We start from the raw sequence: 24,132 nt of genomic DNA, 5'->3' as shown, positions 1-24,132 counted from the left end.
ATAGCTGTTTCGGGATAATTAGAAGCCAGCGTGAAAAGAAGAGAGGATTATTCTCTTTATCATCATTCGTTTAATTGGTTGAAAATAAAGAAGGTTTGCAGCACTACACATTCACGAAGAGACGAGTATTTACATCAAGCCTCTTTTAAGCCTGTTGGACAAAAGTAGCAACAAACAGCACCAAAACCAGAGTTGAAGAAATACAACAGAAATGCACACACAAAAAAATCTGCCGCCAAATTTCTGCAAATTATCTGTTGTACCAGCTGTGGATTCTTCATGCATGACGAGGTCTAAAGACTACAGTTTGATGAGGAGAACTTCATCCGGCTTATCAGTTGATTGCCAAGCTCAGTGATGCGCTATGTGGAATAACATGAGGTGGACATGAGGTGAAAAGCCCACAATTACAGTACACGATTCAGTAGGTCAAGTAAGGTCAAACTGGTTGCGTCTCTTTAATTATAGAGCCTTATAAATGCTTATAGATGCTGTTTTGTTTTTCTTTTTGTCAATTGCAGTTGCAATTTCTTTAGTAATTCCCCAGGACAGTTTTTTAATAAGATTAAATTCAAAACTGACTAATTAAACATCCTGCTGTTAGTAACTCTTACACATTATCATTATCATCATCTCACTACTGGTGGTAATGTTAAATTATAAATGACATATTATAGGAAAACCCCCCACATGTGTATAAAGACAGCAGTGTGGGAGAGGCTGCAAATCTTGAGGAATCTGGGTGACGCAAATGTTGTCACAGATGAGAAAATTATCATTTTTTTAAGACTCCCTCAAGGGTCATTGAAGGCAACTCAACTTTAAGTCCTCCCCCTTTTCTAATCATAAGGTGTTAAAATACACTGTGAGCTGACACAGCCTGGATCACCATACCGGACGTGAGAAAGCAGTGATCCAAAGGAGTAAGCTATACAAGGCATGGGAAAGCAGGAATGCTATCAACACTAACGCACATATGCACTCACACACATGCACAAACAGTATAGTATGCCAGAGCACCAATTAGGGCATTAATGGCTGTGGGAAACAAAAGTGTATACTCTCTTTCTCTCCCTCTCTCTCCCTCTCTCTCTCTCTCTCTCTCTCTCTCTCTCTCTCTCTCTCTCACTCACACACACACACACACACACACACACACACACACACACACACACACACATACAGTAACTGAGACTTCTAAGCAAAAAGTTAATAGCACCCAGTTGTTCAGTGCCAGAGACAGACCCTGTGGGAGTGAGGTGGAAGGGTGGTACCGAAGCTTAGTCTAATGAAACAAGCCAAGAAGGCTGCAGTTTCCCAACAAATATACAGGGCAGCAAATGTTAAGAGATTTTTTTTGGTATGTGTTAATCAAACACAAAAGAAAAACCACAACAATCATTAACTTTTTTGTCCTATCCCTTTCTTTTCTACACTTTCCCCCCCAGCGCCCTTTAAAAAACATGTTCAATTTTAGTTATGTTTTAACAGCCAACTAGCCACTCTTTAACCTTGTCATAACCTGCCAGCAAGCATATTAAAAGTCATAAAAGTTTGGAGGAGGGCAAGGATATAATATTAAAGATTGGGTGGTGAAATGCAGGGGGGAAAAAACATTAATAAAGCAAAGCTAAAAGAAGAAAATATGGTGAGACGGGGGACACAGATGGCAGGGAGGGAGGATGGAGAAAGCGGGATGGGGTGGAAGATGATGTGCTGGATGTCTTCCTCCTCTTCCATCAGCAGAAGCCTGGTGGTGGGAGAGTGCAATAATGAGAACAGCTGCAGTGGATGCGCTCACAGATACACACACACACAAAGCAAAAAACACTCCTCCAGCCACTTAGCCACCCACTCTTCATCAGCAATTCCACATAAACACATTTTTACACACAGGCAAATAGGCACACGTCATCACTCTTACCCTCACACTCGAAGGCTTGCAGCACAGTGGTATAAGTGGGGCCCAGCCAAGAGGAGTAGCTACCCAGAACTCTCTGCAGGTGGTGGGTGGCATCACTGAACAGCAGATCGGATTGGCCATAGCCTGCTGAGCTGAACAGGCTGAAGCCCTCCGTGGCATTGCCAAACACATTCTGCAGGAGAGAGGAAGTGTGTGACTGCGCTTAATGCATGAGGGCATGCATGGATGTGCGTTGGCGTTCTGTGTACATAAGTGTCTTTCAGATTGTAAGTGCAGGCTGGGCGGATCAGCACAGGACATATCAATCATCCTGGAGTCTCCCACACACTGAGTACGGAGGAAGGGTGACAGTTTAGCAGATACCTGCGTACTAAGATGTGCAGATAAATAGCACAGGCTCCAGAGATCCACACACAGCTCTGTGGAAAAACGTGCATACACACACACACTCTCACACACACAAAAGCAAAGCACATGCAGCTTATGTCCACACCCACCTGTAAGCGTTCCAGATACTTCCAGACACGGCACTTGTCCTCCATACGCACCACCACAGCGTTGGCAGGGACTGCGGCAATGTGGCATCGTTCATACTCCTCCAGACCGGCATCCGTTCCATCAGGACACAGCAGCTTCAGGTCCTCCACCTCCAGATCCAGGGCCCAGGACTCTTGGTTCTTACCTGGGCAAGAGAGGAGATGTATAAACAGGAGATTGGGATTATGGGAAATGCACATTTGATTTCTTTCACAGCGTTACATAAGACAACTGGAACCAATCTGTCTGTTAAATGTAAAGCTCAGCTACATTAAGACTGCAAACAGTTAGCCTGACTATTAAGGGATTAGGTATCTCTGACTATCACAGAGCAAAGTCCACATGCCAATGCCTCTAAAAGCCAGTAATGAATATGCACTTTCTTTAACATGGTTTTACTGTGGTTTAGAGAAACTAGTGTATTTCTTGGCCAGCTGTAGAGATATCCTGGGTCCTCATCATGATGATAAGATTACAGTAAGTTGTGGGTTGCCAATTTAGCTCAGTGGGTGAGCAGGCGAGCATGTGAAAGAAAGTAGCAGCCTGAGTTCGAGTCTGACCTGCAGCCCTTTGCTGCATGTCTTTCCCTCTCTGTCTGTCTACACTGTCTCTGTCCAATAAAGGCTAAAATGCCACGAAAGTAATATTTAAAAAAAGTTTACAGTAAGTATACCAAGACATAGTTGTCCATATAATTGCACGGTCTCCCTCTGAGTTAAGTCTAAGGAAAGTAACATCATATGCATTGACCTCCTTATCTAAAACCATTTGAAAGCTGTAATGTTTAGTATGTGATTATTCCTCATACTCTGAATAAGCTATTTATATTAACTAAGAACTACTTTAGTTTTTCATTTTCTTTTGTGCATTCATTAATTTGTTTATGATGACACATTTATCAAACAGTGCAATCCTGATTTATGACTAATTTACCAATATTTTATATGCTGTTTTTGTCAGATTTGATCGGTCCCCTGAGAATTTTAAAAAGGGAAACGAAACCCCGTTTAACAAAACAAACAACTGTGTGAAAAAAGGGTAAACCACCTTGAAGCCTACAGCATTCCCAGACAACAGCCCAGACCTTCTGTGTTTTCCTGACCTCTGTTAATCGTTCTGACTCTGGACATTTCTGAACCATATGATAAAACATGCTTCGTTAAGCAGCGACAGCATTTTGTGGAGCTGGCGTCAAACTGCTCCTTCTCGGCTATACCAGCAGAGCCTGTGTAGCGTGACGGCGATAATGATCGCCATTAATTTTGGATGTTGCCCAAAGCAGAGGAGCAGATGCAGCAAACAGAGAATTAGGGCACTTCACTGCTGGACAAAATGTCTGCAACTCTGTGACTATCCTGTGTGTGCGTTTGTGTGTGATATCTGTTTCTTTTTCATTCTCGCTCTTATCTTCTCTTGTTTTCAGATTGCTTACTTTTCTCTCCGCCTCACATTCCCACATATTATCATATGACATCATAATTACAGTGCAATCCAATCACTGTATTCCACTTTCTGTAAAAAGCACAAATGGGTTATGAAACACTGACATCCTATGTCTTGACAGGGAGTTGCACCCTCTGCATATTCCAAGCAATGTAATCACAAATTGAGACATTATAAAAATTATATCACACAACAACGACTATCATAGTCTCTAAAATAAACAATATTTTGCACACTGACCATCCAAATTGTCAAAGACTGTTGCGTGTTTGACAAAAGCCACATCGCCGAGGTTCTCAGCCACGCACCTGAACGAAAACACACAAACAGCAAGACACATTCAGTCTATAAACAGATTGAAATATGAATGAAATCAGCACAGTTGCCAGTGTGCTACTGTTAACACACTCTGGAGACCATAAGTAAACTCCCTCTGCCACTTACTGTGGCACTTTAAGAAATCACCCCCTGTAGTTCTTTTGTTCCCCTCTGAAGTACATTCAGTACTGTGCCAAAGACTGTTCTGCACAGACGGCAGTACTGCACAGCACAAACAGTATTATATATTTATATTTTAATACATACATGATTTTCTAAACAAATTATGCGACACAATCACAGGAACTGTTAGATTTATTATTTTCTGTTCTCTTATTTTAATCTGGTTGTGTGTTCCATCTGTTCACTATATATACACACAGTAATTTGTCACTGTATTGTTATTATCTCTACTGCATACCTTCAGATAAGGCATACACTAGAGTTCCACTATTATTTTCTTTATGGAGGCAGCACGCTGGGATGGATATAAATTGAGGGCAGACACAAAGGCAGCAGTCATAACATCTACTTCACCTCTGGGTGCTGTTGTTGTATTATTTCCCATGACCATGGGAATCACCTTTATAAACTTAAAGGTGATCGTGCTTTTGCTGTAGCTGCTCCAAAGTTGTGGAATGATCTGCCCTTGCATGTTAGGCAGGCCTCTTCTCTCTCTGAATTTAAAAGTCTTCTTAAAACATATTTATTCGCTGAAGCCTTTGGCATTGATTAGAGGGGTTGACTCAATTTGTTTTAACATGTTTCAATTTATTGTATCTATTTATTTTATCGTATCTCATTTTTATTTTCTTTACGTATGCTATTAACATGTACAGCACTTTGTGAAACTCTGGTTTTATGTTAAAGTGCTTTAGAAATAAAGTTGGTATGGTATGGTATGTTACTAATGTCAGTGTACCTCAGAGCTCCAGATTCTCCGTAATGCCGCTCTCTGTGGTTGTTGGCACAGATGTGTCTGTCGTTCTCGTCTCCTATACAGGCCTCGCAGAGGTTCTTTGGATTGTTGCCTCTGGGATCGTGCTGGGGATCCTTAATGCCTGGCACGCAGCTATAGCCGAAGAAGTTCCCCACCACTAACAATAAAAAGACACAGACACCAAAGAACACTTGAAAAGTCTTCTGCACTTTCATGCTTAAGGTTTTTGTCCTGTTTATAAACTATTGCATGGTCAGCATATGGACTGTACAAGGCTACAGAACGCTCTAAACTCAGTTAGTATGATGTAATTGAGAGGGGATATCCTTATTGTGGTCATCTTAAGCTCACACTACTGTGATCACAGAAGAAATCTCAGACAGGGTGAACTGTGAGTCATGCCCAACTACTCAATTCCAAGAGTTAAGAGAGTCCAAGAATAAAAATATAGTACTGGAAATGACCATAAAGGTTCCCTGTCAAAGTAAATAACTCAGGTCCACGTGTCTTTCTTTTTCATCTTCCCACTGTTGAATTTTATAGTTTGCTATCAATATCACAAGACTTTAAAAGTCAGATTTATCTTTTTTTTTGTGCAGTTTAAATTTACCTACTGATTTAAAATTAAATAAGTATGAGCCTCTTCACTGTTTGGGACCACACGTGCAAGTTATGCTCAGCCAAAAATGTATTTTAAGATTTGGATGCTGGATTTTTATAGAAAAAAAGACCACACTAAATTCTTGATGGTTGGGAACCATGTGTCCAGAGCACCATAATAATAAACTTTAAGAGACAGCATTTTTCCTGTTTATCCTTCCTTCTGATTTTTTATTGTGTTTCCCCTTTTATCCCCTTATCCACCTCACATTTACAGAAAGAAGCACTGTTGTGTGACTGTCTCCTCTCCTTGCATCTCCAGCCTGCCTCATTTCTTCACCTCTTTGTTCCCCTTCACTGCTTTCCCGATTTCCCCTCCTTGCATTGAACATTTCATACACCTTCCACCAAAACACATCTACACTTATATCACCCCTGTCCCCTCTGACTCACCTCTCGGGAAGTTGCACTGCTCTCCTACACTGATTTGGGATGTGTTGACCAAATAGCCAATGGGAACAGTCCACCCCACTGTGGTTCGAATGCCGGGGTGACAAGAGCTGCGCTCATGCATCTCGAGCAGGGACAGGTCTGAGGAGGAGCGGCGCGCCATTGCCACCACATAGTAGCTGATACCATCTACAGAAGAGACCAAAAATGAAAAATAAATAAAAGGAATCAATTTTAAAATTGGGATTAAGCAGTGGGTGCAAGAAAGTATTTTGTGTGAACAGTATCTGCATTTTGGCATAAGCTGCAGAGACTTCAGTGCCTTCCTGTGTCACCTGCTGCAGACCTTAAACATGTGACTTACCTACACCATTGTAGGACTCTCCTGCAGCAAGCTCCAGGCCATGGCAGAAACCAGCAGCATAGATGTCATCTCCAAACATGGAGGCTGCATCTGCAGTTCCATTCTGAGCAAAATATATATTCATATTTTTATATTTCCCATTTTATGTCTCACAGATACTTTTTATTTTCTTTTGTAGTCACTTTTTAGATATAACAGTTCCTATTAATGTTAAGAAATTTCAACTGCCATGCATCTGACAGAGCTGATATAAAAATTAATAAAATAAATGAAATGAAATGTACGACAGTTTTTGGTAAGAATCTACTTTCCCCATCAGTTGTTTCTTGTGTACCTTGATTTTTTCCATACAGTCCCTGGTGTTTAAGCCACGGACACACTGCAGTGTTCCTTTTACATTTCGGGCTGTAGCATTTCCGGCCAAATCCAGACACTTCTGCTCCTCAGCATCAGACAGCACACACCAGGAGACTTTTCAAACACAGTAGGGACAAGTTGCAAATTACATATGTGCAAACTTTAAACAGTTAGACCTCAAATTCCACAACTCATGCAGTTCTGCCACTAAAGCCTCCCTTTAAATATACAAACAAGCAGGATTTGATCACTGATGTGTTTAGCATTAACCTCCTAGGACCTGGTGTCCACATATGTTGACTACATATTTTGGGTTGTCTAGACCAAAGTACCAAATTTTGCTCTACAAGGGCCTGATATCCACTTACGAGAACGTTACACTGCCACTGTTCTATCGAAATTTAATGTGAATGTCCTCATATGTGAATCTCATTTTTCTCAGAAACAAAAATAAGGTAAAAAAAAAAATCACGTAATTCTTTGTTTTTACATTCATCAGGTCCAAATCAGCCCAAATAGCAAAGAGAAATTAAAAATGCATGCCATGGAAGAGATCGGGTCTTAGGAGGTTAATCTGACTATCCAACAGTATTAAATTGATACCTGTAGTTTTTTGATTGGAGAGACATCTGACATACAGAAGAGGCAGAAAAAGCAGGAACGCTGAAAGCAGTCTTCTCCCTGGATACTCCATGTCAGCTCTGGATGGAAACCTGCTTGGGACTAACTCGCTAACACAGCTGAGATGAGAAACAGGTGGAATACATTAAGAAAAGTCACTTGTGTGTCCCTTCCCTCGCTTATTATTTGGTCTTAGGAAGAGAGAGGGTGAAAGGTAAGAGAAAGAGATAGGTAGGCTGACTGTAGAAGAAACCATCACATTATTCCTCTTTCCCCGCCTCTTCAGTTGAAAGTCCTAGTAGATAATCCTTCCTCCATCTCATGACAGCAGTATAGCATTTCCCTCTCTAATTATCCACTGAGACTTATCCCTAGTGGAGAGGATAGTGGTAGAAACATGCAGGCTCGGAGCAGTTCAGGTCACCTGGCACAGAGTGTCGACCGGGGGTCTTTAATTAAAGAAAGCTGCGGATAATGTGTCTCTGTGCTGGAACTCTGTTCCTGGAGAATAGATACTGGCTGGGTCTTGCTCTGACTCACTGGAGACCTAAGCCTCAGGTAAGCAGGAACAAACAGCACTGGCCATTGTTCATGGTCAACGGACCCTGTGGAGGGAAAACGTATTGGATACTTGATACAATTCTCCTTTTCGCTCTCTGCTCTGCACACACATAATAACACATCCACACGCGTACACACAAACACACACGCACAGAAACTCACTGCCATTTTTCTTGACATCTACTGTGCCAATCAATAATTGAAGGAGTCTTCAGAGGTGAAAAGTGAAATTAATATATCATTGAGTCCATATTTTAGGTGCAGTATTATGTAATAATAGATCTGCATGAGAGCTCAGGGCACGAAGAGTCCTGTTGGTTTTCCTGAAACTTTTCAGGAAGAGGAAAGTTGGGAGATCTGATCTTCTGCACACTTCAGTGAAGGGACAGGGAGCACAGAAGGACTTTTGAAGTCTAGCACTCACATAATACTGGTGATTAAATGTGGAGCTTTGAGAAATTAGTGAGAGAAAATAGGATTTTCCCAAAAGAACCTGTTTAGATGAACTTCTGAAACATTCAGATCTTTATCTTTAATCATTTGGTTCATATCAATAACTGTGCTATTTTTCCTTTTTTCTATTAATTTATTTACCTTGCAAGCAAGCAATTTATTTGTATAGCACTTTCGGAACAACACAGCTGAACACAAAGTGCTGTACACTTGGCATGCCAAAAATGATACATGACTAAGTAAAAAAAAGAAAAAAAGAAAAAAAAAGATTTACCCAAAATAAATAAATAAAATAAATAAAAACTTAAAATAAAAAAATAAGCACAAATAGCACAAAAAAAGTCTAAAATGATAATTAGAATTAAAAACAATAAAATGAGCACAATAGATTAAAAACAATAAAACCAATGAAATCAGGGTCATACAGTGTCATATGCCAAGGAGTAAAAATGGGTTTTAAGACGCGTTTTAAAACCACCATTGACCACCATCATTGCAAATCATTTGATAATTGGTTCATAATTAAAGAGAATCAAACTCATCTAAATGTAGTCATTGCCAACTTTTCCCCAGAAAATAACAGTGTCTTTAGTTGTAATGTGAAGTTCACCAACTTTTATCAAATAAAATAATCAGCAGTTTTTACACAAATTTCTTAACTGGGAAACAAAGATTGCATCATGTCTGAATACTGCTCCTAATGGAAGTCACTGGTTATTTTTAGTCTTGTTTCTAAATGTCTGTGTATAATAGCAGCAATAACAGCTGTAATAATAGCAAGAAAGTCTCCCCCACACAGACCAAAGTATAAGCGAACTGTAAGATTTTTTTTTTTGAACTAAAATTAAAGGTGAGTTCATAACTTCTCCTCTGGGTTGTTGCTGTGAGTCATAGTTCGTATTTGGAAAGCCTGTGCTCTGACACTAGTCCTCTACTAAGTCTAAATTTAGTCTACTCAAGCGAGACAAAAACAGATATTTGCCAGTGTCTTTAACTTGAATATGATGACATGATACATAAATATAGGTTTCGATGGTTTCAGATTTTTTGATTACAATCTGATATAGGAAGATTGAATAGGTGATGTACAGGGTTGAAGGGGTCAGTGATGATGCTTCCAGCCTTCCTGGTGATTCTGGTGCCATAGTGTGAAGCTATGGAAGATAGACCTCAACCAATGACCTTGAAGGCTCTACTTACTACTTTTTCAAGCAATTGTTTGCCCTGATTGATTGTGTTACTATACCAAGTCAGGATGGAGAAATTAATCCATAACAGTTCTATACAAATGAATTATACTTTCCCAACTAACCCTGTATTTCCTTGGTTGGAGGAAATAGAGCCCCAGGTGCGCTTTACTAACAATGTGAAACAGTGTTTAAGTCCCATGATGACGACTTGTATAGGCACATGTAGCCTCTCAACAACTGGCCCGTTGATAGAGAAAGAGATGTTGAAATGCCTTCTTTATAAGGCCAAAAATCAGCTGTCTGGTATCCGGATTTGATCCAAATTTGAAATTCAGCTTACGTAAATAAGTGATTTAATACAATGCACACTCTTTCAGTGTAAAATTATCACTGCTGGATTTCTTTTTTATCAATGTAAGAGGATTTAAGCAGGTTTAATACTGTAGCTGGTCACCGTGGGACCAACTTTAATAGCTCAATGCATCTTTGTGTCATTTAATCTATAACAATACATATATAATATTTTAAACAATGATATGAGAATTAACAAGGGTATGTTGTGAAGTAAAAAGCGAATCTTTCACTATTAGAAACCAGCATAATGCTAAAAAAAAATGCACTTAAATTCAATAAGTGCTTACACAAACGTGTAATGATTGCAGCCTAGGACCCATTGAGCAGCATTTACTGACCACAGAGGTTAACAAACAATAGTCTCTTCTCATTTAATTATCATATAATAATGGCTGACGTTATTAACACTTCAAATACACATTAATATCACTGGCGTTACACTGATTTTAAGTTGGCGGACTTCTCTGCCCCACAATGCAACTTGATGTTAATGTTTTGGTGACGTCAAGTGTAGCTGGAAGCGAAAACAGCCAGTGGGTGGGCTGGGCAGTGGTCCCTTCTTTTAGTGGTTTTACATCGAAAATCACGCCGATACGATTATTTAATACTCGTGTACGAATGTGCAGGCTTAACAGCATGAGTTAGAAACTGCGCTGCGTGTGCGCCAGGTAGGTGGGTGTTGTTTTAATGCTCTGTTTTGGCTGTCCTCGTTCGGCTGTCAGTCTGCGCTTTGTGCTGTGTGGCTAGCTTAATTTAGCTTAGCTTAGCTTAGTTTACACGGCAGCAGCACCAGGCATCCTGGCGCCTCCGGGGCGCCTGTGAGCGGCCAATGAGGTCGCCTGTTAATGGCCACAGCAAACAACTAGGTCCCCTATCTTTTTTTTCCTTTTAAAGAAGGATTTGCTGATAGCTTTGGTTGTTTCTGAATGTTAGGTCAAAACCAGAGGCTGACTTTAGTGTATGTTTGTGCATGCTAGCCTGCGGAGGAACAGTTATAGTACATCAAGTCTTACATATAAAGCAATTAGTCTATTAGTCAACCACTTAAGAACAAACCACACGATTATATTATGTTCAGGTGAAGACATTTATACATTTGGAAGTAATTCATGGTGACTGTCTTTTTAAAAAGGCTTCTGTTTAATCCATTGCACTAAGCAATGCACTAAGTAATGGTTTCTAAGACAAACTGAACTCATTCAGCCTTTATAATTTGTTGTTTCATTTCTGTATGGAGCCTTATGAGGCTCGTCAGATAACATAAAGAGGCTAAATGTAATTATGAGTGTACTCCTCTGAACTCTCTGGCTCATCTTGCATCTTCTCCCCACTCTTAGTGCACTGAAACATGGGTCGTTGCAGTGTCCATGTCCTGCTGCTGCTCTCGCTGCAGACTCTGTCGATATCAGCTGAGGGTCCAGGTATTGTACTCATGTGCTTTTTCATTTATTGTTTGTGAGACTGCTTCTCGCTGCTTTGTGCTCAAGCCTGAATATTAAATTGCTGGAGATTGTTTATTTGTAGTAGAAAAATAATACCCGGAACAGGTATGGTCTTTAATTTTATGTGTGATATACGACAAAAAAAATAAATAAATAAAATTTTTACAAGTGATGTACTCTGGATTTGGAAAAAAAAAAAGAAATTAAGATGTAAGCTGATGTGTGGGTGGAGCTAACTGTCACAGACTGATAGCAGACTCACTCTCTTAAGGCAACATTTACTTAAGTGGCAATGTTGTACTCATTTTGTAGCGAGAAAATAAGTGACGTCAGATCATTTTTATCTTATTGAATAAAACGGATATGACAAAGTTTAAATTTGATGACATCATTTGCAGTTAAAAACATTTGAGAAGTTGCAATATATATCACTGTAACACTCTGCAACCCAATAATTAAAAACCCAATAATATATTGTGGGTTTAAAGTAATGTGAAAATATTGTATCACGGGGTGTCTGGTGATGCCCACCTACCTTCTATCTCGAACACACTGAGAGTCCATTACCTATCTTTTATTATGTCTTTTGCTTTATTAGAACCTGTTACCTTTAATTCAAAGTTAATATTGTGAACTTGCATCCTGTTATTTACAGATGGACAGCTGCAGTGTGCATGTGAGGGTCCTAAATGCCTCCACCCCACCCGGTGCCAAGGTACCCAGTGCTTCTCTTCAGTCAAAGTTAGTAAGAGTGGAGTTTTTTTTGAGCGTGGCTGTTTGGACGACGCGGACCAAATCCTTCTCCAGTGCTTCACAGCTATGTCCTACCACCAGGCTATTCAATGCTGCTCCCAGGACAGGTGCAACAGCAATACCACCAGGGAATATCTGATGTCTCTGCTACCATCAGGTGCTTTATGTCTACAAGGAAATTGGACTGTCCTGTAGCTCTTTTCCTTACTATAAATGTTTTTCCCCAATTTCAAACTATACATATCTCTTTTTTACATTTACCCACAGCCCCAGAAGGTGAGCCAGTTCGATATCGTGTGGAGACATTAGCTCTCTTCGTACTTGGCCCAGTGGTCGTTCTGGCTCTGCTGTCTGTAGTATCTGTGCTGGCTTGCAGAAGGCTCCATCATGGACGTCTGCAGAGACTGCAGGAGTTTGACGCTGAGCAGGGAGCCATAGACGGTCTCATCACTTCCAATGTCGGAGACAGCACTTTAGCGGTAAGAGTAACAGAGATAACCATGAAAAGGGATTTGGCCAAAGCAAGAAGAAGGCCCATCTCACGCTTTGTGTTCTCTTCCAGCCTCTGAGTATTGGGATATTTTTCACCTTGAATTAACAGTTATTGTCAGAAGTGTACATACCCCTATGGGTATTAACTTTATGGTAATCTTGGCTTTTAATGATTCCTTGGAACTGTTCTTTCTCCAGGGTGGAATAATTGTACAACATAGACATTTAATGACTTTAAAGAACAAGAACTAGGTGCACAAGTCTGAACTTATTTTGGGAGTTTCTCTAAACTACACAGTCAAAAGTAAAAAAGTGTAGTAAAAGTGAGCCTTTCAAACCTAAAAACACTGTGACAACTGCCCAGCGTGGAGCTGTCTTGTTGCCTATAGTATTGGTACATTGCACAAAGTGGATGGAATAATGGAGGACAATGACTACCTGCCAACTGTGCCAGTTCTGCAGAAAAAGTGGTGAGATATATTGCCAGAAACATGTAAATGACTACCAAAAGGTTCTGGTCTAGATGTAACTTGGGGCTTAAATCTGGGGCTCTCCATCATTTGACCCTAGAACTGAAGAAGCTTCTCGGATGAGAGGTGAAACATCTTCAAGCAACTTAAAAAAGTCCAGACCCTTTTCTTTCCAAGCTCCTTAGGCTACTAGGGCTGCCACAAACGATTATTTTGATAGTCGACTAGTCACCGATTATTTTTGCGATTAGTCGACTAATCAGATCATCATCCATTGGACGTAAAACTACAGCTTATTGCACCAGCAGCATCTGCTCTTATATAACTATCATTAGCTTACAGCTTTAAGTGTTTAAGGTCTGTGCTAACTAAAAATAAAGACAAGATGATAGTTTATTAAATTTTAATGAAATTTGCAGATTGTTTCGGTGAAGTTTAATAAACTCCTTGCTATCTAAAATATAACAGGACACTGGAGTATATTCTGGAGCATCTCACACTTCTGATAATCAGCTGTCTGCTTGACGTTTATTCAGCTGTGTAAAAACTATAACTTTAATCTCAGACAAACTGATTTACTCAGGAACAAATAAAATACAAAAAAAAAAGCCAAACAATAACATTTTAAGTTATCTAAGTGACTCATATATATTTAACCTGAGTAGCGAAAGACAGCGGTGGGTTTGAAAACGATTTGCGGGGAGTCCGGTGTTCTCACGGCGCTAGTGAGCCTAGCCCCCGGCTCGCTAACGAGCTAGTGGGTAACAGATGTCTCCGAAAACGTGGGAGCGCTTTTGAAAATATGTGGTGTCCTGATAAACTGAGCAGATATTTGAGGTTTACACAGCTACATTCTCGCCTGAAAATATGTTAAACGTTTATTTTGTGACCCAGAAAGAATAATAAGAGTAACATTAAAACTAACTAGCTGCCGCCATTGTTGGAAACTGCGCTGGGCCGCGCTATGAATTCTGGGACACAGCTGCTCCTTCTTCTTCTTCTTCGGGGTTTAGCGGTAGCTGACATCCTTGTACATGCAATGCTGCCATCTTCTGTTTCAGTCCGTTATTACACTCTTAAATCCTGCCACTTATTCCTGCGTCTTTTGTGATCTTACAAAGCTTCAAACGACGCGTCGACTATTAAATCAGTCGTCGACGATTTTGATAGTCGACGTAATCGTGACTAGTCGACAAATCGTGGCAGCCCTATAGGCTACGATGACCTGGATGGATGAGAACCTTCACAGATATACTTTTCACCCCATGCAGATTTTAGAAAATCCAATTAAATTGAAACTTGTGAACCCAATTGTTGAAGAAGTCATTAAAAGTACAAAATTGCCATAAAGTTCATGATTTACATACACTGATGAGTGTATGTAAACTTCTGATCACAACTGTAGCTTTCAGCAAGCATATTAAGCATACACCTGTATATGACTCTACATGCTAGTTACATATGACATGTAAAGATTTATGTTCTTTTAAAAAAAAAAAATCTTTGCAAACAAAGCTAAAATCAAATCTGTCTATCTGCAGGACCTGTTGGATCACTCATGTACGTCCGGCAGTGGTTCAGGTCTTCCCTTCCTTGTTCAAAGAACTGTGGCCCGACAGATTAGTCTGATGGAGTGCGTAGGTAGGTATAACACGTAACATTTCAGATTCATATCTGTTTGACTGGCAGATCTGATAGAGTTCTACTGAAAAGCAAATTGTTCAGATGACATGAAAAAAATCCAAAGTCATGACACATAAGTTATTCATCACGAAAATAACAAATTCTTATCATTAATCAGGAGGAAAGGGATATATTCACACATTAGTTAGTTTCCCAGAAGCGAGCATGCTTATAATTAACGCCACAGGCGATCCTGACTACAGTCATGACTGTACATATCCGTGGAATCTGAGTGATGTCAAAGAGACGGGAGGTCAAATCATCTGTGACTTACTTCAAGAAACTGTCAAAACATTTTATCAGTTCCTTTTTTATTTGTGTGAGTTGTTGACCATGTTCAAAACTGTCACCTGTCAGAAGTTAAAGATAAAGATAATGTCACTGTAAAAAGCACTATAAAATCTGACAGATTTTGATGTAGCTTTCAAATAAAAGTATGTAGGTTACTTGTCTTGGGGTCCTTTTTATATACCACATTATCATGAACTACAGCATGTAAGAGTTTGGTTTTCAAGTTTGTGGCTTTGTGCACAGTTGAGCTTTTGATGTGGAAACATCAAATCTGGGCCAAAAGAATCTCACTGCTGTAGCAATGGAATAGAGTGAAAATTCACCCCTCAAATTTTAAAAAGTAGACAGTGATTGTCTTTTTAAAATGCATGCATCTGTATTTTTTTCTTTTCTGACTTGCTGTTTGTTGTCTCCTCTTGTGTTCTCTTTATTATACATATATATTTTTTCCGCCAGGCAAAGGACGATATGGAGAGGTGTGGCGAGGACAGTGGCAGGGCGAGAATGTGGCCGTGAAAATCTTTTCCTCGAGAGATGAGAAGTCTTGGTTCAGAGAGACAGAGATCTACAATACAGTGCTGCTGAGGCATGAAAACATACTGGGTGAGTCTGTTACGCTTAATGTTTTGGTCTTGCTGACTGTCCCCAAATTTGGTTAGGCTAACATGTGTGTTTCCTTGCATAGTAATGGCAGCTCCAAATTTTAACCTCAGCTTTCCTGAACTGGACAATCTCTCAGTTTGTTTTAAAGCACTAAGTCACGGAAATCATGATGTCAGCGGGACGGCTCAGGTTAGAGCTACTGGGATAGTGGATATATTAAACAAAGGGATCTTGAATATGGAGCTGCTAGGCTTGAGGAAAAGTGTAAAACCACGAAGATTCATTAATGCAGAAGAAGAGGACATGCAGAGGGTTGGTATGACAGAAAAGGATCCTAGGGACAGAGTGAGATGGAGGTAGAGGAGTCGCTGTGGTGACCCCCTAAAGGGACCAGGAAGTACAAGATGATCTGTGAAAGATAATACAAAAGGATTCAGCAAAATGCAACAGTAATAAGTGTGATGGATGCCAGAGGAACTTGACTTACGTCTGAATCAATAATACACAATTTCATGATATTACCTTTCACCTTTCTGTCCCTCAGGGTTCATGGCATCCGATATGACTTCTCGAAACTCCAGCACTCAACTGTGGCTCATCACCCATTACCATGAAAATGGTTCGCTTTATGACTACTTGCAGCGAGTCGCAGTGGAGACATCAGAAGGTCTGGCAATGGCTGCATCGATAGCGTGCGGCCTGGTGCACCTGCACACGGAGATCTTTGGCACAGAGGGGAAACCGGCCATCGCACACCGGGACCTGAAGAGTAAAAATATATTGGTGACCAAGGAGCTGCGGTGCTGCATCGCAGACCTTGGTCAGTCACTTTTCTGCTTTTTGTCTCCTCCGAACTGTTGGGATTTTCACCTATTTCAGGGATTCAGATAAACTGTAGGCATGTGATTCACCAGTGCTACCTGCTCAAAAGAGTAAACATAAATTAATTAGATACTAAAAGTACTAAAAAATCATACGCTCATTTCAGGAGACATCAATTTCAGGTCCTGTTATAACACTGTGTGTAACTGCATGCTACAGGGCTGGCCGTGACCCACTCCCAGGCAGACAATCTGCTGGATGTGGGCAACAATCCAAAGGTTGGCACCAAGCGCTACATGGCACCTGAAGTGTTGGAAGAAACCATTCAGACAGACTGCTTCGATGCTTACAAGCGAGTGGACATATGGGCCTTTGGACTGGTGCTGTGGGAGATAGCGAGACGCACGTACAGCAATGGTGAGTGTCATGCACATAGTGCACTGCTGTGGACGTTACAGAGAGTGGTACGCTAATGTGATCACGATGCACTCCTTCATACATAAAATTCCTGCTGCTTGTAATACAGTCAAATACTATGATGCAGTGCGGTGATCTGTGCCAGGCCCTCTGGTTGTCTCTTCATTCCTTGTTGTTTAACTTGTCCTTAAATTTTCACTAATTTTTCTCATTCAAATTCCACTTTCCAGGCATTGTTGAGGAGTACAAACCTCCGTTTTACGATCAGGTGCCAAACGATCCCAGCTTTGAGGATATGAGGAAAGTGGTGTGTGTGGAACAGCAGAGGCCTTTCATTCCTAATCGATGGTTCTCTGATCCTGTGAGTAAGAATCTTTTTGTGTGTCTGTCTGCAATATTTTGTCTGTGTGTCAACATATTTGTCAATAGGATGAAGGCGTTCAAAAAGTCAGATTTTGGCCATGTGGTAATTATATAGGCCTTCTGCGATGTTTATGACAAATACTGACATGAGACACTTTATTTGCAGTAACATCTACACTTACTGTCCATTTATATCGAATTAGACCCCTTTGAACAGAATTCCCTGAGATCTTTGAAGCACAGATTAATGGCCCAGAGATTTTGGTCCATGTTGAAATGATAGCGCCACACACCATATGTGCTCAGTTGGATTGAGATCTGGTGTCTGTGGAGGCCATTTGAGTTCAGTGAAACGAGTAGAACTGCAGAAATTGAGACTCGTCAGATGAGGCAACCTTTTTCGAGTCTTGATGGTGCGGTCTTCTGCTGTTGTAGCCCATCTGCTGCAAATGTTGATGTGTTCTGACGTGCTCTTCTATATACCTTGGTTTTAACAGCCGGTTATTTGAGTGACTGTTGATATTTGATCTTTTTATGTCATTTTCTTTAAACCATAGAGATGGCTATGCAAGTTGTTGTTACCAGTGCATTTGGTACCAGTAATCATGTTCAGAGTCTCCTAAGTCACCTTTCTTCTAATGCTGATGCTCAGTTTGACCTTCAACATGAAATCTTGAACATGTCTGGATGCACTCAGCTCCTGCCACATGAGTGGCAGATTAGATTGGCAGGTTGCATTAACAAGCAGTTGTACAAAATATCTGACATTTTGTCTACTCTCAGCTTTACTAGACAGACAATTATACTTTGCTTATACTAAATTTCTTCAGTCTTCATTATGTATTATGGGTCTAATAGTTAACTAGAGGCATACAGCTGTGAAACAGTCCATCAAGTATATTGTTGTTTTTTCTGCAATTGCTTAATAGCACCTGTATATGATGACGAACCAACTACTCTTGCTCTTATTTTATCCATGACTCATGAGTGCCTACATATGTGATCATTATCTGGTGATGGGCCAACATCTGAAAGTGCTTGCAGTCACATTGATTCTTTTCAGAATGGATTCATCACTGTTTTTATTCATTCTTTCTCCCTCAGACTCTCTCTGCTCTGGTGAAACTAATGAAGGAATGTTGGTACCAGAACCCCTCTGCCAGGCTTACAGCACTGCGCATCAAGAAGACCCTAGACAAGATTCACAGCTCTCTGGAAAAGGGCAAGGAGTCGTGAGGGTGCCATGTTTCAGAGGCAGCTGCCTGGTGTCAGGGATTGGCTTCAACAAGACTCCCAGTGTTTTGTTAAAAAGAGAGAGGGAGATTAGGCAGATGGAAAGAGGACTAGAGGAAAGAGGTGTTCCAAGAGTCATTCAGCCTCATCCTTCTCTCACTTTCTCTGTGGATGCCTTCCACCAACATGTTTGACTTGAAGCCCACACAGACATTTGGACCTGTCGTTTCTGAATAAGCCAGCCTTTGATATGAGGCAAACCAATTGCCAGTGTGTTTCCACCAACTTGAACTATGGACTGTTACTGAGTGTGACTGGCTGGTATATTATAGGAACCCCATCCCAATGCTTTAATGCCCATGCGGGACTACACTGGGTTTTGCCTTCCAGTACAAACACTACAAGACTGAGTGTCTACTCAAATTTCTGATCTCCAGCCTTTTGGCATTCTGCTCAGAGACAATCAGAAATCTATTACCCATTTATTACTATCAGCCATCACCACAGAAACACAATGTTCACTTATAAAAGGAAAAAAGAGCCAATCGAATCAAAATTGTTTTTAAACCTTTTTCTTAAAGAAAAAAAAACACTAGTATGTTATTTATGTATTGAATCACCATTGCTACCACACTACTGAAGATACAGATTAATGTGCGATGGGTGTGTGAAACTGACTGCATACATATATAGGCATTTACTCTACTGGACTTCCTCTACACGTCATCATTATTTGGACAGGAAATGATATTTTGAGAAATAGTGGACAAGGGTAGGGAAGAAGATCAAAACACTACAAACATGTTTATTCTGATGGTTTGTGGACTAGAGAAGCAGCAAGTACCTGCCAATAGGAATTAGTGTGTAACTTGTGATAGGAATAGGAAATGACCTGATCCTCTGTGTGGCATACTTTATAAACTCACTGTGGCTGATTCTGAAAAAGTCTTCTGCTCAGGCAAGGAGGAATCACAAAATGTTTATTTGTGTTCTAATGTGCATTTTATTTTAAGAGACTGGAGGTGAAATCTAGTTGTGTACAAGTTGCCTGAATAATGGAAAAACAAACTGTCTTCATTTGGAAATGTTTATTGAAGACTTTAAATTTAAAGTTGCAGGTGTATGAAGGATTTTGTTTTCAAATGCTGGCTTTGTTTTTTTGGGGGGGAAAAGTTGTTTTGCCTTTTTATATGTAAACATTTACTGCACTCTTGCCTAATGAATGGGCAGTATGTGCTCTGATTTCTACAAACAAAATTGGAAAGCTTTAATCTGCTACTGCATGATTATACATTCAGTACATGTACACAGTCAGCTGCTGACACCTACTATGGCTACATCCAAATCCAGAACATCTGGCTGGCCACCAATTACAAGCTGTGGCATTCACTGCATAAATGTATCAAACATCAGTTTATCCAGACAACATTTTACCCACACTGTTATACCCATACTGTTATACCCACCTGCCCTCTAGTGGCACTCAAACACCATATGAAGGACAGTCATTGTTCATTTGTTTCCTCTGAGAAAGTGGAATTTTTTTCTTTTCAAGCTCTAAAACCTGCTGAATATTCTATAGAATATGGAGTGCATCAGACTAAGGCTACTCTATCAGTGCAACTAACAAGGGTAGTTAAAATATTTAAACTGGAACTTCACTTCCGCAGCTTGCTAAAGAAGATATCTGTCTGAAAGTAATGCTTTGTATAAAATGAAACTACTTTGTCTTTTCTTTTTTGCAAGACTGGGTTTTGTGGCTTGTGTGACAAATAGTGTTTCTTGAGTGAACTGTCAGCTCTGCACCAAATGTGTGAAAAGCACCTTAACTGCACACACACGCCATATAGGGTTGAGGTTGTACCGGTAACTAAAGTTTAACTCGAGCATGACCTCTGCGTACATCACTGCTTCAGGTTGTCTGGTAAAGTCTTGTACGGGTTGAGGATGCCTTTGGGGTCCAGCATAGCCTTGATGTTACCCATCAGTGCCACAGCCTGGCTCTGTTTACTGTAGTAAATGTAGTTCCTCTTTTTCAGGCCCAGTCCATGCTCTGCACTAATGCTCCCACGACAGCTGGCTGTCCATTCATAAACAAATGGCTCAATGGCAGCCAGGAGAGCAGGGTCTTTAGACGGAGAAGTGACGTTCAGGTGGAGGTTACCATCACCTACAGGATAAGTAAGAGAGAATTGGATGATAGCTGACAGTAGTATGTGTATAGAGTATGTGCAGATCATTTTATCAAGTCGTCTTACCTACGTGTCCGTATCCCACCACACTTTTGGCCCGGTTTCCCAGATGCTTCCTCATGTCTGTCACCAGCTGGTAGATCCGTTCCACTGGAAGGGAGATGTCATACTTGTAGGTGAAGCCATCGTGAGTCAGTGCCTCAGTGACACGTTCACGCAGTGACCACAGAGCCTGAGAAAACGGGAGCAGAAAATGTTTTTATCATTTGGCATTATATTTACCTATGCAATTACATAAAATGATCTTGGATCAATCTTGGAATACTTAAGTTTCTTCACTGTATGCAACAGAAGCATATTTTTCCCAATCATGTCCACCGACCTTTATTTTTGCTTCCTCAGTTGCTACCGTTCCATCACTGACCAGCGATGATGTCATTGCCTCCTCAAGAAAGTTGTGGAGTTTCTGCGCATCGTGGGTCGGGTCAGATCCCGAAGTTTCAATGACGATGTAGAATGGACAGTCTGCACAGCAAACGGAAAGGGCAGGTCTGCGTGTGCTCACTCGTTTTATAGGATCGTTACAGATGTGTGTGTGTGTGTGTGTGTGTGTGTGTGTGTGTGTGTGTGTGTGTGTGTGTGTGTGTGTGTGTGTGTGTGTGTATGTGTATGTGTGTGTGTGTGTGTGTGAGTGAGAGAGAGAGAGAGAGAAAACGTGCTTATACCAGATATAGGATTGGGTAGTTTGAGATGCGTATTCAGCAGCCTCATACATTCACTGTCCAGGAACTCGAAGGCAGACAGAATTTCTCCCAGCATGCCTTTGCAGAGCTGAAATGTTTTCAGCAGCTGCTCAAAGGTCTCACAACCTAACAGCAGAGATAGACACATGAGTTTTGTTGCTAATCTCCAAGAAAAGCAACGCATTTAATGGTTTACAAAACTTTCTCTATCATCTTTTACAAAGGTATATCTGAGAAGCAAATAGAAAATCCTACCCAGGAAAACAACATTAACAGATTTGGGTTTCCGTGGACAAAGGATGGACACTGCAGTAATGACTCCTAAAGTGCCTTCTGACCCTATGAAGAGCTGTTTGAGGTCATATCCTGTATTATCTTTCCGCAGGGTGGATAAGCAGTCCAACACCTGCCCATCTGCCAATACCTGCATGTGTTACAGATTTGAAAATAAGCTTTACTTTTTTTGGGGGGGGAAGAGTATCAAAAGTCCAGCACTCACCAATTCCAGACCCAACACAGTCCCGTGTAGGGACCCATACCGCAGCAGCCGGAGACCACCTGCATTGGTTGCTACATTGCCGCCAATTTGGCAACTGCCTTTTGCCCCAAGATCCAGTGGCATTATATAGTCTCTCTCCTCGAGGTAGAAAGACAAGTTCTCCAAGACACAACCTGCCTGACAGGTCAGAACACCTGAGAGGGAAACAAAGTGATCTTTGAGAATTTTCAGCACAAGTAACCATAAATCAAAAACACATTTGTCAGGTATTTGTCAGCCTATGGCGACAAAGTTGAATTCTTTTGAATTAAACTAGTAAACTTACCAGAGATACTGTCAAAGTTAAGGATTTTGTTCATTAGAGAGGTGGAGAGAATTATCTCATCATAAACTGGCACGCTGCCACCAACTAGCCCAGTGTTTCCTCCTTGAGGGTTCACCGCCAGGTTACGACTGTTACAGTAACTATAGGAGAAAAACAAAACATGTGAAAAAGTCTGATGACTAGATAAACACCTTTCTGTTGATTTGGTTACCATCTACCTTAGAATTTGTGATACTTCCTCTGTTGTCTGAGGTCTAAGCAACACTTCACTAGAACCTGCAGGACATATAACAGAAAAATGAGCCATCAACACCAGTAGATTATTATTATGAACTATATTAAGGATTCAATTGTAGCCTTCACCTCTCACAGACTTTAGCCAATCCACATTACTAGGCTCCACCAGATCAGGGTCAACAATGGTTCTGCCTGCTAGGATCTTCCTGAAAAAGGCCAGATCTTCCTCAGTTACTCTGCAGAAAGGCAACCTCTCTGGTGCTGCAGAAGGAGATACTTTAGACCCGTCTGCCCCAGCATGTAGCTTACGAGTGGAGGCCAAAACCTGCTCTGAGCTGCAGGTCAGAAAAGGACTGTGAAAGTCAACAGGTGAAAGAGTGGCTGTAGATCGTGAGAGCATGTTGTAGTCGCACAGACATCTCAGAGCTGTCCTTAGCCTTAGTGCTCTTTTCAAAAGTCCTGCCATGACTGTAGAGACAGGCGGCAACACAAGCTGCAGAAAACAGGTGGGACAACAAGAAGAGTTGGATATTTTTAAAAGCATTTTTATCTTGTAGTGGAGTTGAAAGCTTCTAGTTATTTTGTCTCTAGTCATCTGCAATGTTAGGATTGTTAGCTAGAAGTTAACTGCATTTTCTTTGCTTCAAAGACGCAGAAATAAAAAGCCAACCTTGATTAAACTCTACATTGGTGGCAATTCGTTGCATCTCTTTCTGCATCCATTCATAAACACAAACAGCAATAGGAGATGGAAGATATGAGGTATAAGAGACCTAAGATATGAACAGCTTTAGTAAGTGCACCAACTAAAGCTGTCTTTTTACATGTGTTTTGCAGCAAATACGCTTACTTCCCAGCAGCAATGCATCTTATTACCCTCTTTGCATGTTTTCTTCTTGCAAATATCACCACCTGAAGCAGCTGCAACCTCAGTTAGCTTAGCTACTTTGCTTAGCACGCTCCTTTCCGATATTTCCGAATAACGGCTTCATTTACTCACCAGAAGCGTTCATTTAGCAATGTGTGTCTTTTTTTCGCGTCATGAAAGTCACAAAGTTCAAGGGCAGTTCAGTTACATAAACATGGCACATCCCGTGTTTTTAGCTTGCTAGCAAGTGCATGAAGCTGCTTACTGAGGTTGACAGTAAGAAAAAAAGCAGAGAGGAAAACGGACCAATCAGAAGCATGTTTTCAGATTGACGCAATGGATATTAGCCTATGGGTGGGAGCCTTTCTTTATTATTAAACAGAGTGATGACTGAATAATCAAGCTGTGAATCGAGGTTTAGAGAGAAAATAATTAATTACAGACCTTTTTCATTTGATTAATTTAGAACAGGACCAAATTAATATACTTGTGAATCTAAAACTAATCTATAAAACTCTGGAGCATAACCCCCCCCCCCCCAAAAAAAAAAAAAAACCCAGACAACTCAAGGGATGAACCACACATCT

At 40.7% G+C, this 24,132-nt stretch overlaps 3 protein-coding genes across 5 annotated transcripts; 1 reads left to right on the top strand and 2 right to left on the bottom strand.

Annotated features, from left to right (window-relative positions):
- Positions 1–60: 60 nt before the first annotated feature.
- Positions 61–7,913, bottom strand: otomp (otolith matrix protein). Its single transcript, XM_085391313.1, has 9 exons — positions 7,537–7,913; positions 6,911–7,047; positions 6,577–6,679; positions 6,216–6,401; positions 5,145–5,319; positions 4,145–4,212; positions 2,422–2,606; positions 1,925–2,096; positions 61–1,750 (listed from the first exon to the last, which is right to left on the bottom strand). The coding sequence occupies exons 1-9, from the start codon at positions 7,625–7,627 to the stop codon at positions 1,740–1,742; spliced, it is 1,128 nt and encodes a 375-aa protein (XP_085247439.1). The 5' UTR covers positions 7,628–7,913; the 3' UTR covers positions 61–1,739.
- A 2,719-nt stretch (positions 7,914–10,632) lies between these two features.
- On the top strand, positions 10,633–18,941 carry acvr1l (activin A receptor, type 1 like). 3 transcript variants are annotated; one of them, XM_085390516.1, is made up of 10 exons: positions 10,633–10,780; positions 11,450–11,533; positions 12,210–12,464; positions 12,575–12,786; positions 14,811–14,910; positions 15,700–15,846; positions 16,391–16,666; positions 16,888–17,085; positions 17,316–17,446; positions 18,553–18,941. In XM_085390516.1, exons 2-10 carry the CDS (start codon positions 11,461–11,463, stop codon positions 18,682–18,684), a joined length of 1,524 nt encoding a protein of 507 aa, XP_085246642.1. In that variant the 5' UTR covers positions 10,633–10,780; positions 11,450–11,460; the 3' UTR covers positions 18,685–18,941. The 3 variants fall into 3 exon arrangements, with proteins under 3 accessions (XP_085246642.1, XP_085246643.1, XP_085246644.1); XM_085390517.1 differs by having other exon boundaries at positions 10,633–10,784; XM_085390518.1 differs by lacking the exon at positions 10,633–10,780 and adding an exon at positions 10,829–10,978.
- Positions 18,942–20,381: 1,440 nt separating this feature from the next.
- d2hgdh (D-2-hydroxyglutarate dehydrogenase) lies at positions 20,382–23,815 on the bottom strand. The gene is made up of 10 exons (XM_085390515.1): positions 23,678–23,815; positions 22,804–23,170; positions 22,659–22,716; positions 22,441–22,580; positions 22,116–22,309; positions 21,872–22,040; positions 21,599–21,742; positions 21,256–21,398; positions 20,940–21,105; positions 20,382–20,851 (listed from the first exon to the last, which is right to left on the bottom strand). The coding sequence occupies exons 2-10, from the start codon at positions 23,141–23,143 to the stop codon at positions 20,586–20,588; spliced, it is 1,620 nt and encodes a 539-aa protein (XP_085246641.1). The 5' UTR covers positions 23,144–23,170; positions 23,678–23,815; the 3' UTR covers positions 20,382–20,585.
- Between the last annotated feature and the right edge of the window lie 317 nt (positions 23,816–24,132).

Source organism: Rhamphochromis longiceps, linkage group LG19 (assembly GCF_057381845.1).
Source record: "Rhamphochromis longiceps isolate RC_006_pf linkage group LG19, R_longiceps_female_GT1.1, whole genome shotgun sequence".
Taxonomy (NCBI): Eukaryota; Metazoa; Chordata; class Actinopteri; order Cichliformes; family Cichlidae; genus Rhamphochromis; species Rhamphochromis longiceps.
This window is presented reverse-complemented; position numbering and strand designations above follow the sequence as displayed.